Genomic DNA, 13,684 nt, shown 5'->3' on the forward strand with positions numbered 1-13,684 from the left:
GCTCCTTGTTAAGAGAGAGAGAAGGAGAGAGAGAGAGAGAATAAGACTGGTGCTCAGGAAAGCTGAGTCCAAATCCCAGCCCTGTCCCTTATACCTGGGTGCCCTTGGACAAGTCCCTTTCACCTGTCTTTAGTTTCCTCTTTGGCAAAAAGGAGCTAATGATATATGTGCTGCCCTCCTCATAGGACTGCTGCAAGGATCAAATGAGATCACGGACGAGAAAGCCCTTGGAAAACTGTATCAGGCTATAGAGATGTGAGGGATTATTATTAGTCACACCTCTAGTCATGCCTTTCTTTGTAGATTGCCTTGACTTTAGCTCTTTCTAAGACTCACCGGAGTGAGCTCAGGATTCAGAAAGGGACTGTGGAGGAGGAACCCTAGGGGGTGGAGTGGGGAGGAGACGCCTGAGGAATCTGCATCCCTCGGTCTGGTCTCTTTACATCTGAGGTGGGGGGGGGGTGGTCAGCCCTTGGTGGCGGGTGGAGTAGGGTACCACTGGGGAGTGGTCTCGGAACTTTTCTCTCCCTTTCTCGATTCCAGCTTTTACTGCCTTGGCTGACAACCACATAAGCCATAACTCCAGCCTGGGTTATCTCGGGGCTGTGGAGAGCAAGGTCAGCTACCCTGCTCCTCCTCAGGTTCCCCCCGCCCGCTACTCTCCTATCCCCAGGCACATGCTGGCTGAGGAGGACTTCACCAGGTAAGACCCCCTCCCCCGCCCCGCCCCTCCGCATCCTACCTAGGGATGGGGCGGAGAGGAATTGCTTCTGGCCGGCCACAGGCCTCCTCATAGTATGGCATAGAAGAGGATAAAGCCCTCATACCTCGTGTCTTTGGGGTCTGAGGCCCCCTCTCAGGCCCTTGGGACCCTAAGGAGGGACAGAGGTGGCTGCAGGGACAAGTTCTACCATCAGGGGGAGTGCCAAGTGTGTGGCCCCCATTCGAAAGTGCAGAGAAAGGGTAGGATGGAGTGTTTAGGGGGCTGAGGAGGTGGAGGCTGCGGGATTTCCTGCCCCGAGACAGTTGCAGCCCCCTCTGCTGCAACCATTCCACGTTAGAGAAGAGAGCAGTTCAGCCGGTGGCGTTGGTCCGGGATGCTGGGAGGCTGGCGGGCCAGGTGGCCTCGCACGCAGGGAACGGCCCCGCCCCACTCTGGAGGCTGCTGCCGCTGCGGAACTGGTTGGACCGGCAGGGGTTCCGGGGGACAGGTTTGCTGCAGGGTGGGGCCTGGGAGGCTGCTGGGCTGGCTGCAGTAGAGCCGGAAGGGTAGGCGGACGGAGTTGGCGGGGGCGGGGTGGGGGGGAGCTGGAGGAGCCATGGAGAGGGCACGCAAATTCTCAGGCTCCGGCTTGCCCCTGGGCTTGGGCTCAGCTTCGGCCTCGGCCTGGAGGAGGGCTTCGCGGAGGAGGGCTTCACAGAGGTGGGCCTGGCCGCTCCGCTCCCTGCGGCCTGGAGGGGATGCCAGGTAGGAGGAGAGGAGGGCTTTAGCAAGAGCATCCGGGTCTCAAGGAAGGAGCCTCGCACCTGAGACTGGGAGCAAGAAAGGAAGAGCCTCGGACCTGGGGCTCCTCAGATGAAAGATGCTTAAAGTGAAGGCAGTGGGCTGGGCAAGTGTGCTGAGTCAGGTTGTATGGATATACAGGAGCCGCAGCTGCTCTCACTTGATGACACTGACCATTTACAGAGGGATTCCTTAGATATGGTTAGTTGGAGTCGGAGTTTTCATGTGTTTGTCTCCTCTCTTCAGTTAGGCTCCTAAGCTTCTTCTGGGGACCTGGGATTTCTTTATCTCTATCTCCCACATCACCCAGCAAGGGTACATAGTGCTAGCTGTTGACTAAATCTGTTGTTGGGGAAAGTAGGAGGGGTCATAGTTGGTCAGTGGATTTTTGAGACTGCGGAGAAGCATGTATAAAGTAAGTATGCACAGTTTGTGGGTGGTGAGTGCAATCAACCCCAGGGCCATCCCACAGCCCCTAACTGATTCCCCTTCTTGTGGCCCAGGGTTCAAATCACACCAGTTGGTAGGATGGGAGAATCTGGGGAGGAAGAGGACCAGTGAGTGGGCTCTGAGATATGGTCTCTAGAGCCCAGGGTAGGGGTTTGTTGACCAGAGAGAGTCGGGGACTGTCCACTGGGAAGTTGACTCCAAGCCCTCAGGAAGAAGGGAGGAAGAACAACTGAAACTTGGCACCTGGAAGCAAACAGTAGCCAAGCAGGTTTCAGGAGAGAAAGGGAGCAACAGAGTATCATACCTAGGAACCTAAGTCCGTCTACAGCCATATGGGCCTTGTTCCAGGCTGGCCCTCGCAGGGACAACAGTTTATACCTACTTTGTCCTGACCCTTCCACTCCTTTCCCACCAGAGAGCCCCGCAAGATCATCCTGCACAAGGGCTCCACAGGCCTGGGCTTCAACATCGTGGGAGGAGAGGATGGAGAAGGCATTTTCGTCTCCTTCATCCTGGCAGGAGGCCCAGCTGACCTGAGTGGGGAGCTGCGCAGAGGAGACCGGATCTTATCGGTGAGGAGACAAAGGCAAGGTGGGAGGATGGGAGCTATGCCAGTCTGAAAGGGAGGAGGGAAGACCTGGCTGTCTCCAAGGAATGCTTCTTGAAGTGGGGGAAGGCTAAAAGCTGGAGAAAACATATTCTCTTTTTTTTTTTTTTTTTTTTTTTTTTTGCGGTACGCGGGCCTCTCACTGTTGTGGCCTCTCCCGTGTGGAGCACAGGCTCCGGACGCGCAGGCTCAGCAGCCATGGCTCACGGGCCCAGCTGCTCCGCGGCATGTGGGATCTTCCCGGACCGGGGCACGAACCCATGTCCCCTGCATCGGCAGGTGGACTCTCAACCACTGCGCCACCAGGGAAGCCCCATATTCTCTTTATAGATGTCCTTAGTGAGGGACAGGGAACCAGACTTATACTTAAGGAGGAAGTGAGTATCTCTTGGATCTTAACCCTGGCTGGCATTTGACCCCCACAAAGATATTATTATGCTAGAGATATATCCTTTAGGTCTCATCCTAGGGGCAAGGATGGGACATTGCCCATCCTTGGATGAGAAAGGCATCCAAGTAGGCTTAGAGATGGTCTACCCATCTCCCTCTCCTAACTCAGGACAACAGAGGACTCCTTTCTTGCTTTTGGGGTGGCTCATAACTCCTCTCTTTGGACAGGTGAATGGCGTGAACCTGAGGAATGCAACTCATGAGCAGGCTGCGGCTGCTCTGAAACGGGCTGGCCAGTCAGTCACTATTGTGGCCCAGTACAGACCTGAAGGTAGGAGAAGGAAGGTGGAACAAGATGATTTGGGGAGATTAGACTTATTACTAACTGCTGGCTTTTTGCCATCATAGGTAACAAAGCCACTTGACTAGGTCCTTTCTTACACTGGTACAGTAACCTCTTCCTCTCTCGTTTTCCTTCTGGACTGGGGTAGGTTTGGACAGCTTGGGAGCATCAATCAAGGCTGTGCTCAGAGCCTGGTGAATAGGGCTGCAATGCAGCTGAAGGCCAGTAGTGGGCGGCAGTTTACGGGAGGAAGCGCAGAGATCGGGGCGACTGGAAAAAGGGGAGGAGGAGGGAGGCAGAGGCAGAGGGCTCAAGAGGCGAAGAACATAACTGTGTTCCCTGGAACAGGAGGGTAGTTCTCGGTTAGAAGGACTTGAGGGAGAAGAGTACCAACCTCTTAAGAGTGCTTGGGCCAAACCTCTATGACCCCCCACTTCTCCCCTCATCAGGGTGACCGTGAAACAGCCATAAACGCGCTGAAAAGGTGATGCTAGGCTCTCCAGGTAGGGAATCGGAAGTGGACCCCCCTTTCCCTGCTGGGGGCCTTCTTTGTGTTCTGCGGGAGCAGTCCCCCGGCTTGGGCGAGTGGGAGGGGCCGGTTATGCAAATGAAATCATTTGATTGGCTGGGGCCAGCCAAGGCCCAGGTGCCGAGGTGAGCTGCGGGATAGCGCGCCTGAGCCAGCCGGCCGGCGGGGTGGCCATTGGCCGGCCGAGCGCGGCCTCCAGCCTCACGCCCCGCCCCCTGACCCAGGCGAAGGGCGGCGGGCGCCCCTCCTTTACCCCCTCCCCGCCTCGCGCGCCTCAGGCGTCTCCTCCTCCTCCCTCCCCTCCCCCTCCTCCTCCTCCTCCTCCCCCTCCTCCCCCCCTCCTCCCGCGTGCCCCGCTTTGTGTCCGTGGTCTCCCGCGCGGGACAGAGGGGCCGGCCGGAGCTGGCGGTTTCTCAGCACTAGACCTGGACTCCGACCCGGCGCCAGGTGAGGTGGGGCGGACGGGGGTCAGGCCCCCTCACAGTCCCCCCTAGCCTCTCTACAGTTCTGTTCTCAGACTCTCTCTTTTCCCACACTGCGCCCCCAACTCTGAGCTCTCCCCGGAATCCCTGGGTCGCGTTTGGAGCCCCTCCCGAGGGTCCCTCGCGGCCCCGCGGAGCAATGCGCGCGGCTGAGCCCCGGCCGGCCTCCACCTCTTGGCCATCACCTCTCCCCACCCACGAACTCTGCCCCTTCTCGCCTGGGACCTCTGTCCGCCCCCCACTCTCCTTCCTGCCGGCGGCTGCGCCCCCAGCAGCTCCCTAATCTCGGTCCTCAGAGGAATTTTCTCCGTCTTCCCCTCCCCCACATCCGTTACTACGCCTCCTTTCCCCCCCACTCCGACCTGGCGACCTCTGGGAACCCCCGAGGTGGGCTTGGTGTTCTCGGGCCCCCTCCCATGCCCGCTTTTGTTTGCCAGCGTTTGCGACTGTCGCCGACTCCTTTCGCCTCCCCCTCCTCTTTGTAAGGCCGGCCTTTGTCCCTTAGGGCAGGTGCTCTGTTCCGTGATGAGAATGGGGAAAGGCTGGCAGCCCTGCTGCAAAGCCGTGAGGGATCGAAAGCGCCTACCTTTGTCCTTTCCGCTGCCCCCCTACCCCTTGTTCAGCGCCTCAAGCCAGGAGCCTGAAGGCCAACAAGAGAAGGGCCTGCAACCTTATGCACTAGGCCCTTTTGATGGGGACAAGTGTAGGGAGATGACTAACAGGAGAGCTTGTTGGTCTGAGGTAGTAGGAAAGAGGGATGCAAATGGACACTTTGAGTCATTTCTTTCCATGTTGGGTGTCCCGCTTAATGACAAGAAACACACATTAGGGTTATTGTTTTTATGATGCTTGGGCGTGCTGTTTGCTTCTCAGTGTAGAGCTCACCATCTGATTTTTATTAGCAACCAATATTTATGCATTTCATGGCCACAACTTAGGCAACGTAGGTTCTGCAAAGAAAATGGTTTCTCTTGCATATTTGTGTGTGTGTGTGAAGGAGAAATTGATGTGTTTCTTTCGGTTTTGCTCACTGATGCTGGGCACATGGAAACAATACTGTGAATTTGGTGGTAGTATGTTGGAAACTGGTGACTACATGTTTCTCCGAGTTTTGTTAGGAGAATGTAATTGATTTGCATAAAAAGCTGCAAGTTGTCCTGGCTAAAGGGATTCCTTCAGTGTTCATTGCTCTCTGGGCATATTTCTGAGCATTTTTGATGTTTGTTGGGGTGCTGTCTTATGCTAGGTCTCTCTACCATTTGCCAAACAAAGCCTTTCTTCTCTTAGGATTTAGTTGAACTACTGTTGTTAAGTCTCTGCCACCCCAATCTCATTTCTTCCTTTGGTTTGGAAAATCCAACAGGGCCCCAACATGCAAAAGCTTTTTTTATTTTCCATTCAAAAATGGACCCTTGGAAACAGGTCCAGAGAGACTATCAAGCATTCCGTGTTGGGCTCTGACTTTTCTTTGATAAAATGATAGTTTTTAAGAATAAGGACTCCATGTTGATCATTTTATAATTATGTTAAATACTGTTCTTTGGAGGATTGCATCACATAGGCATTTACAAAATGAGTAATCCAAATATATGTTTGTTGGCTAAAATGGCAGAGACTTTGTATGTTATTGGCCAAGTAAGTGTTCATCATTTGTATTTTTTTCACATGGAATGTGGGAGCTGGAAAGGATCACGTAGTCCAACCCCTCATTGTGCAAACCAGAACAGCGACAGGAGAGCAGGGACATGACTTGCCTAAGGTCATGAAGGGAAAGTTGCCGAGGGTCAGCAATCAGTTTAATCCTGAAGTCCACCAGCTGGGACAAATCGTGCTTGGGAATACCTGAGAAACCTAAGACCTAGTTGGAGCAGAGGAAAGGAACTGGGAAAATAATAGAAGAGAGGGTGAGGGAAAGATTAGAGTGGTCTCCATGGTGGCCCTTGAGGCACCATTGCCAAACCAGTGCAGCCTTTAGCTAGATATCCTTTAGTACGAGAGCTTAAAAAAAATAGCCTTGACTAATTAGAGCAATCAGAGTAAGAACAATTTTTCTCCTTTTTTTAACAGCTTAATTGAGATATGATTCATACACCATACAATGCATCCATTTAGGTGTGCAATTCAGTGGCTTTTAGTGTATTCACAGAATTGTGCATTCATCATCACAGTCGATTTTAGAACATTTTCATTACCCCTCTCTTTTGAATACATAGAGATGGTACAAGCATTGGAAGGGTGATAGGTGTAGGACAGTTGCTTCCTGATGTATCTCATCTGGGCAGTTAGGGGCTGGATGGCAGCTCTGACTTTGCTCTAACTGTGAGATTCTTTCATATATCTGGTTGCTTAATGGGTTGAACCCATAATGAAGATAGGAACCTTGTCTATCTATTTAAACTTTGTATTGTGCCTAAGCATGGGTGCTTTACAAATATTTGTATGATGAAGCTTTGGAAAATATTAAAATAGATATAGAAGTGCCAAATGATAAGCTACTACAGTGAGAGATGCTGTTTAATAGTTTCACTCCTGATTGCTCCAAACTGTTGTGGACACAGCAATCCTACCTATTTAGCTAAAAATAGCATGATGTTCTTGGGCATGTATAATCCTGCTTAAAATTCAAATTGAAAATTGAAACAACTGGCTCTTGGCAGAGGCTCTCTTCCAATCTATTCTAAAATGAAAAATATTTTTCTGTGACTTGTGGAATTGCTCCACCAAGGGAAGGATGGTTTTCATGTTATAACATTTTGATTTAGAAACTATCTCCTACATTTTCCTCCCTAGTTGTTTTGTGTCAGCCTCTGTTTATAAACTCAGCTAGTATTTTTCTGGAAAGCCCTTTTGTTTTTAGCATAGATTCTGAACCCCAAATCAGGAGGTGAGCCAGAAATTGGTCACTAAGGTAGCTAAACTGGGAACTGATCCTTTGTGACTAGTCTTTTCAACTGGAATATAAATCCATACAGGCTGGGGGTACAGGGAATGAGAAAGAACTAGGGTTTTCCATACTTATTTTAAAGTGCTGAAGAAGCACACTTTTCACCATGGAAACACCTTCAGTAAGGCCTGGAAGAGTGTAAGGATAAGTGTTGGTAATAACTTGAAAGCATAAAAGGGATATTTTCCCCATAACATTTAAGTTTACCACCCCATCTCCCCTGTTTGAGAATGAGAGATGTAAACATAGGTGCCACCCTATCAGCATGATCTCTTTTGAGAGCACAGAGGTGAAAGTTTATCAAGGCAAAGAATCAAAGTTCTGAAACTCCTGTTGCCATCCTAAAAGAAGGCTAATGTAGGGAGGGAAGAAAATGAATTCCTGTTAACAGCATTTCTACACTGAACAATTTGAAGGCAGCTACCATTGTATTTTTCTTTGTGCCCCAGCACCTAGTCCAGAGCTTGGCACATGTTTTGTTGAATTATTGAGTATGTCTGCATTCTAGATGGCTTTGTAAGCATTAATCTTCAGGATATCCCTGTGGGATAGGTGGTATTATCCCTATTTTACAGATGAGGAAAGTGAGGATCAGAGAGGTTGAGTGACTTGATCAAGATCCCACAGCCAGTAAGGGGCATAATCACAATTTGAAGTCAGAGTTCCTGAGAACTTCGTGTCCAGGGCTTTTGCCAAGAGACCACAATGACCTCTCTCCACAGCAGAGAAGCTGTGAGCCCCTTCTCTCTACCCAGAAGATACTGCTCTGAGACTCTTCAGGTGCCAGAAGCTGTTAACAGATGGACTAAAGCCAACTCCCAAATGTCAGCTTTTTTTTTTAATAAATTTATTTATTTTGTTTATTTATTTTTCACTGCGTCGGGTCTTCGTTGCTGTGTGCAGGCTTTCTCTAGTTGCGGCGAGCAGGGGCTACTCTTCGTTACGGTGCGCAGGCTTCTCATTGCAGTGGCTTCTCTTGTTGAGGAGCACGGGCTTAGTTGCTCCGTGGCATGTGGGATCTTCCTGGACCAGGGATTGAACCCGTGTCCCCTGCATTGGCAGGCGGATTCTTAACCACTGCGCCAGCAGGTAAGGCCCCAAATGTCAGCTTTTTAAGTCTTGATGACCACAAACTGCTGTACCAAAGGAGGAGGTAACCTGGGGGTAGAGGGGCTGCTGGAAGCCTGAAGGAGACACCCCCTCTCCTGCAAAAGGAACTTGGACTTGGGAAGACTACCATAGAATGATATTGTGGGGGGAACCTCAGGAGGAGCCAAAAGATGGGAATTGGTTGGCTTGACTTAACAGCAAATGTGTGCAGGCCTAAGAATACTAATGCAGTAAATAGGAATTTCCCATTTCTTCAAGTGAAATAGAGTTGTATTTGTCATTCATTTTTTTATGAACTTACAGTTCACTCATTTAAGGGTGTAATTCAGTGGTGTAAAATTCACAGAGTTGTGCAACCATCACAGCAGTCAATTTAGGAACATTTCACCACCTCAAAAAGAAAAATCCTTTAGCTGTCCCCCCAGCCTCTCCCCACCCCACTGCCCCACCAACCTCCCCATCCCCCTCAGTGCTACTAATCTACTTCCTGCTTCTATGGATTTGCCTGTTCTGGACATTTTGTATAAATGGATTCATATATGGTCTTTTATGACTGGCTACTCTCACTTGACATAGTGTTTTCAAGGTTCATCTGTGTTGTAGCATGTATCAGTACTTTATTTCTTTTCAGGACTGAATACTATTCTATTATATGAATATATCACATTTTGTTTATCCATTCATGAGTTGATGGGCATTTGGGTTATTTCCACTCTTTTGGCTATTATGAATGCTATCTGTGAACATCTGTATGCAGTTTTCTGCATGGGCATGTGTTTTTATTTCTCTTGGTTATATATACCTACTGGATCATATGGCAACTCTATGTTTAACCTTTTGAGGAATGGCCAGGCTGTTTTCCATTGTGGCTGCACCATTTCACATTCCCACCAGCAGTGTGAAGGTTACAGTTTCTCCACATCCTTGCCAACCCTTATTAATATCAGTTTTTTTGATTCTAGCCATTCTGGTGGGTGTGAAGTGATATCTCATTGTGATTTTCTTTTCTTTCTTTTTTTAAAATTTTTATTTATTTACTTTTGGCTGCATCGGGTCTTTGTTGCTGCACGCAGGCTTTCTCTAGTTACGCCAAGTGGGGGCTACTCTTCGTTGCGGTGCGTGGACTTCTCTTGTTGCGGTGGCTTCCCTTGTTGTGGAGCATGGGCCCTAGGCACGCGGGCTTCAGTAATTGTGGCTCGCAGGCTCTAGAATGCAGGCTCAGTAGTTGTGGCACACGGGCCTAGCTGCTCAGCGGCATGTGGAGTCTTCCCGGACCAGGGCTCAAACCCGTGTCCCCTGCATTGGCAGGCGGACTGTTAACCACTGCACCACCAGGGAAGTCCTCATTGTGCTTCTCATTTGCATTTACCGAATGGCTAATGATGTTGAGCATCTTTTCTTGTGCTTATTGTTTTGCTTTGCTTAGTCCCCTGATTCTCACGTTGTTTATAAATTGACTTGAGACCCGAGCAAGCCAACTGTTATTACTCAGGTGATTAGAGGGAACCAGGAGGATAAGGGACTACCTTTCCACTCTTATCACTGTGTGCTGGAGGGCGTGGGTATGGATAATTTTATCTAGGAATGCTGACCTGATAAAAATGATAGGGCCCACCTTAAAAAAAAAACAGAAAACCCTCCAGCTTATTCACATACCATACAATTCACCCATTTAAAGTGTACAACTCAGTGGTTTCTAGAGTGTTCAGAGTGGTGCAACAGTCAATTTTAGAACATTTTCCTCACCCCAAAAAGAAGTCCTGTCCCATTAGCAGTCACTTCCCATTTCCCCCAAACTCCTCCCCTCGCCTTCCCTCGCCCAAGGCAACCACTGATCTACTTTCTGTTTCTGTAAAGTGTCCTTTTCTGGCTGGTTCATATAAATGGAATCATACAACATGTAGTCTTTTGTGTCTGTCTTCTTTCTTTCAGCATAGTGCTTTCAAGGTTCATCATGTTGTAGCATGTAACACTTCATTCCTTTTTAAGGCTAAATGATATTCCATCCTATGGTTATACCATAAGTTGTTTATCCATTCTTCTGTTGATGGACTTTTGGGTTGTTTCCACCTTTCAACTACTGTGAATACTGCTGCTATGAACCTCACGGGAGGTTTTTGTGCGGTCAAATTTATACCCAATTCTTTTGGGTATATATGCCTAGGAGTGGAATTGCTGGGTCATAAGGTAACAACATTGAACATTTTTGAGGAACTGCCAGACTTTCCCAAAGTGGCTGCACCCTTTTAGGCCCACCCTGTTTTGCAGACTTAGAAGAGAGAAATATGTTAGCTTTCTTTTCAGTTTTGCCTCCTGGGGCTGAACTTTATATACAGGTGTGTGTGTGTGTGTGTGTGTGTGTGTGTGTACTCGTGTGCACTGTGCTTTTTTGTCTTCCATGTAGCCTAAGGACATGGTAGCTAGAGTTGGCAAAGAATTCTGAACCTAGCTAGACAGGTGCTTTCTTGTCCTTGTTACATGGTTTGAGGCAAAATCCTAGGAGCTTTGGTGTCTGTAAAACATCGATTCTTCTGATGGGGTAGAGTGATTAGAATGATATAGAGAATGAATTATTTCTTATTTATTTATAGCTTTTTAGGATTTCTTTTTAATTTAATGTGCTGCTTGTTGAAATCTTGACCCTGGTATTTACACTGTTGCTTTGTTTGTTTGAAGATTTAGACTTATATTCCACAATAGGGTAATTGTTTTATTGGGTTTTTTTAAAAATTATTTTATTATATTTTATTTTTGGGTGTGTTGGGTTTTCATTGCTGCACGCGGGCTTTCTCTAGTTGCAGCGGGGGGGGGGGCTACTCTTCGTTGTGGTGCATGGGCTTCTCATTGCAGTGGCTTCCCTTGTTACGGAGCATGGGCTTCAGTAGTTGTGGTGCACAGGCTTAGTTGCTCCGCGGCATGTGGGGTCTTCCCGGACCAGGGCTTGAACCCTTGTCCCCTGCATTGGCAGGCGGATTCTCAGCCACTGTGCCACCAGGGAAGTCCCCATGGGCCCCAGTTTTCTGATCTGTAAAATGAGGGGACTGTGCAAAATGATCTCACATGTTTCTTCTAACTCAAATCCTGTGTTAGATAAGTGTAAGTGAGTTGTGAATTCAATTCACAAGTTCCTGTTTGTACCTAGACTGTTGTTGAATCACAGTCTTGAGATTTTGTTTGGTTGGTTGGTTGGTTGGTTTTTTTTGCGGTACGCGGGCCTCTCACTGCTGTGGCCTCTCCCGTTGCAGAGCACAAGCTCAGGACGCGCAGGCTCAGTGGCCACGGCTCACGGGCCCAGCTGCTCCGCGGCATGCGGGATCCTCCCGGACCGGGGCATGAACCCGTGTCCCCTGCATCGGCAGGCGGACCCCCAACCACTGCGCCACCAGGGAAGCCCGAATCACAGTCTTGAGTTAATAACAGTCTTATTTTAATAAAGGTCTTGTCTTCCCCTCTTCTTTCCTGTGATAAGGCTTTCATCCTCTTGAAATAGATCTTTGTTTACTTTTCACCACTTTTCACTGAATTTAGATATCTTAAAAAAACAAAGACCCTAGAGATTTGGGGATTTTTCAACTTGATGAAATTAACACATTTTGTATAAATATGTGCATTGGGGATCTGGATACACATGTGTCCTTCAGATTTTCAAAAAGGAGAAAGAGAATTTTGTAAATCTTGGGTTAAATTCCAAACTAGATTATTAAGAGTTGTTTTTTTTTTAAATGTTGAGCCTTCTTTTAATTTATCTATTTTTATTTTTGGCTGTGTTGGGTTTTTGTTTCTGTGCGAGGGCTTTCTCTAGTTGTGGCAAGCGGGGGCCACTCTTCATCGCGGTGCGCGGGCCTCTCACTGTCGTGGGCTCTCTTGTTGCAGAGCACAGGCTCCAGACACGCAGGTTTGTGGTTGTGGCTCACGGGCCAGTTGCTCCGCGGCATGTGGGATCTTCCCAGACCAGGGCTTGAACCCGTGTCCCCTGCGTCGGCAGGCATATTCTCAACCACTGCACCACCAGGGAAGCCCAAGAGTTGTTTTATAAGCACTCAGAAAAAAGAAGTGGTGAGCACTGGAACCAGTATTGGTTCACTAAAGTCAAACGAATCATGTCAGACTGCCAAATTGCCTTGATGGACAGGGTTACTGGACTGGTAGACCAAGGAAATAGGGTAAATGTGGTATATCTAGATTTTAGCAATGCATTGGCAGGGCTTCTTTGGTCTACTCTTGGATAAGATGGCAAGGTGATAATAGTGATAATACATTTAAGTGGATTTGTCTGCAACTGGTTGGGTGATCCGTCCCAGAGGAAAATGATGAAGGAGTCAAGAGCAGTGAGGAGGGGAATTTCTAGTGCACGTGTGTCCTGGCTTCATCCTTGGGCCTGTCTTTTTCAGTCTGCCTCCCCATCCCCCTCAAATTATTTTATATTATAATATATATAATTTTAAAATATATAATTTTTAAAATTATATTTTTCCTGGATATATAAATATTACATTCAGATTTGTAGAAAATTGGAACATAACAAAATACAAAGTAAAAAAAGTTCAAATCACCTGTAAAACTACCTCCAGAAATAACCTCGTGTTTGTGTATATTTCCCTCCAAACTTTTATATATCATATAGTATGTATGTATCTCTTTCAAGACTCGGATCATTGTATTTAAGCAGTCTTATATCCATTCTTTTAACTTGGCATCATGCATATTTTATTAAAATGGTTTTTAATAATTAAACAATATTCCATCATGTGTGTGCCATAATTCATGTAATCATTCCCTTATTGGAGGACTTGTAGGTTGTTTGCAATTTTTTGATCTTATAAATAACACTTTGATGGATATCCTTGTATGAGGCTTTTTGTGAATCTGTGATTGTGCCTTCAGAATGAATTCTCTGGAGTGGAATTATTGGGCCAAAGGATATGAACATGTTTAAGACTTTTGATATATTTGATATATTTTGGTATATTTCTCCACCTCCACCAACCTTGCTAACATGGAGTATTATTTTTTAAAAAGCTCTGCAAATTGGATAGGTAAAAATGTTACTTAATTCATATCTTAATTTGTATTTCTTTTTCATAATAGAATTGAACATTTGTGTGTGTGTTTGTTCATCATTTTCTTTTTTTGTGTGTGGATTGCCTGTTCATACCCTTTCCCCATTTCCCTGTTGACATATGTTCATTAGTTCTTACTGATATGTAAAAGCTTTAAAGTAGTTAGAATATTAGTTCTTTGTCATATATATTGCAGCGGTTTTCCCCATTTTGCTTTATTATTTTATTTTATTTTGATGTACAGATGTTTTGTTTTTATGTAGTC

General features: G+C 47.3%; 1 protein-coding gene across 11 annotated transcripts in view; it reads left to right on the plus strand.

The window, feature by feature from the left end:
* DLG3 (discs large MAGUK scaffold protein 3) overlaps nt 1-13,684 on the plus strand; it is a 64,705-nt gene that overhangs the window by 13,739 nt on the left and 37,282 nt on the right. For 7 of the 11 annotated variants that reach the window (XM_049704593.1, XM_049704594.1, XM_004275772.3 and 4 more), the window contains 3 exons: nt 544-703; nt 2,370-2,526; nt 3,180-3,282. In XM_049704593.1, coding sequence (XP_049560550.1) covers nt 544-703; nt 2,370-2,526; nt 3,180-3,282 — 420 coding nt within the window. The other 4 variants (XM_004275773.4, XM_033439105.2, XM_033439104.2 and 1 more) reach the window with 4 other exon arrangements.

Source organism: Orcinus orca, chromosome X, assembly GCF_937001465.1.
Source record: "Orcinus orca chromosome X, mOrcOrc1.1, whole genome shotgun sequence".
Lineage (NCBI taxonomy): Eukaryota > Metazoa > Chordata > Mammalia > Artiodactyla > Delphinidae > Orcinus > Orcinus orca.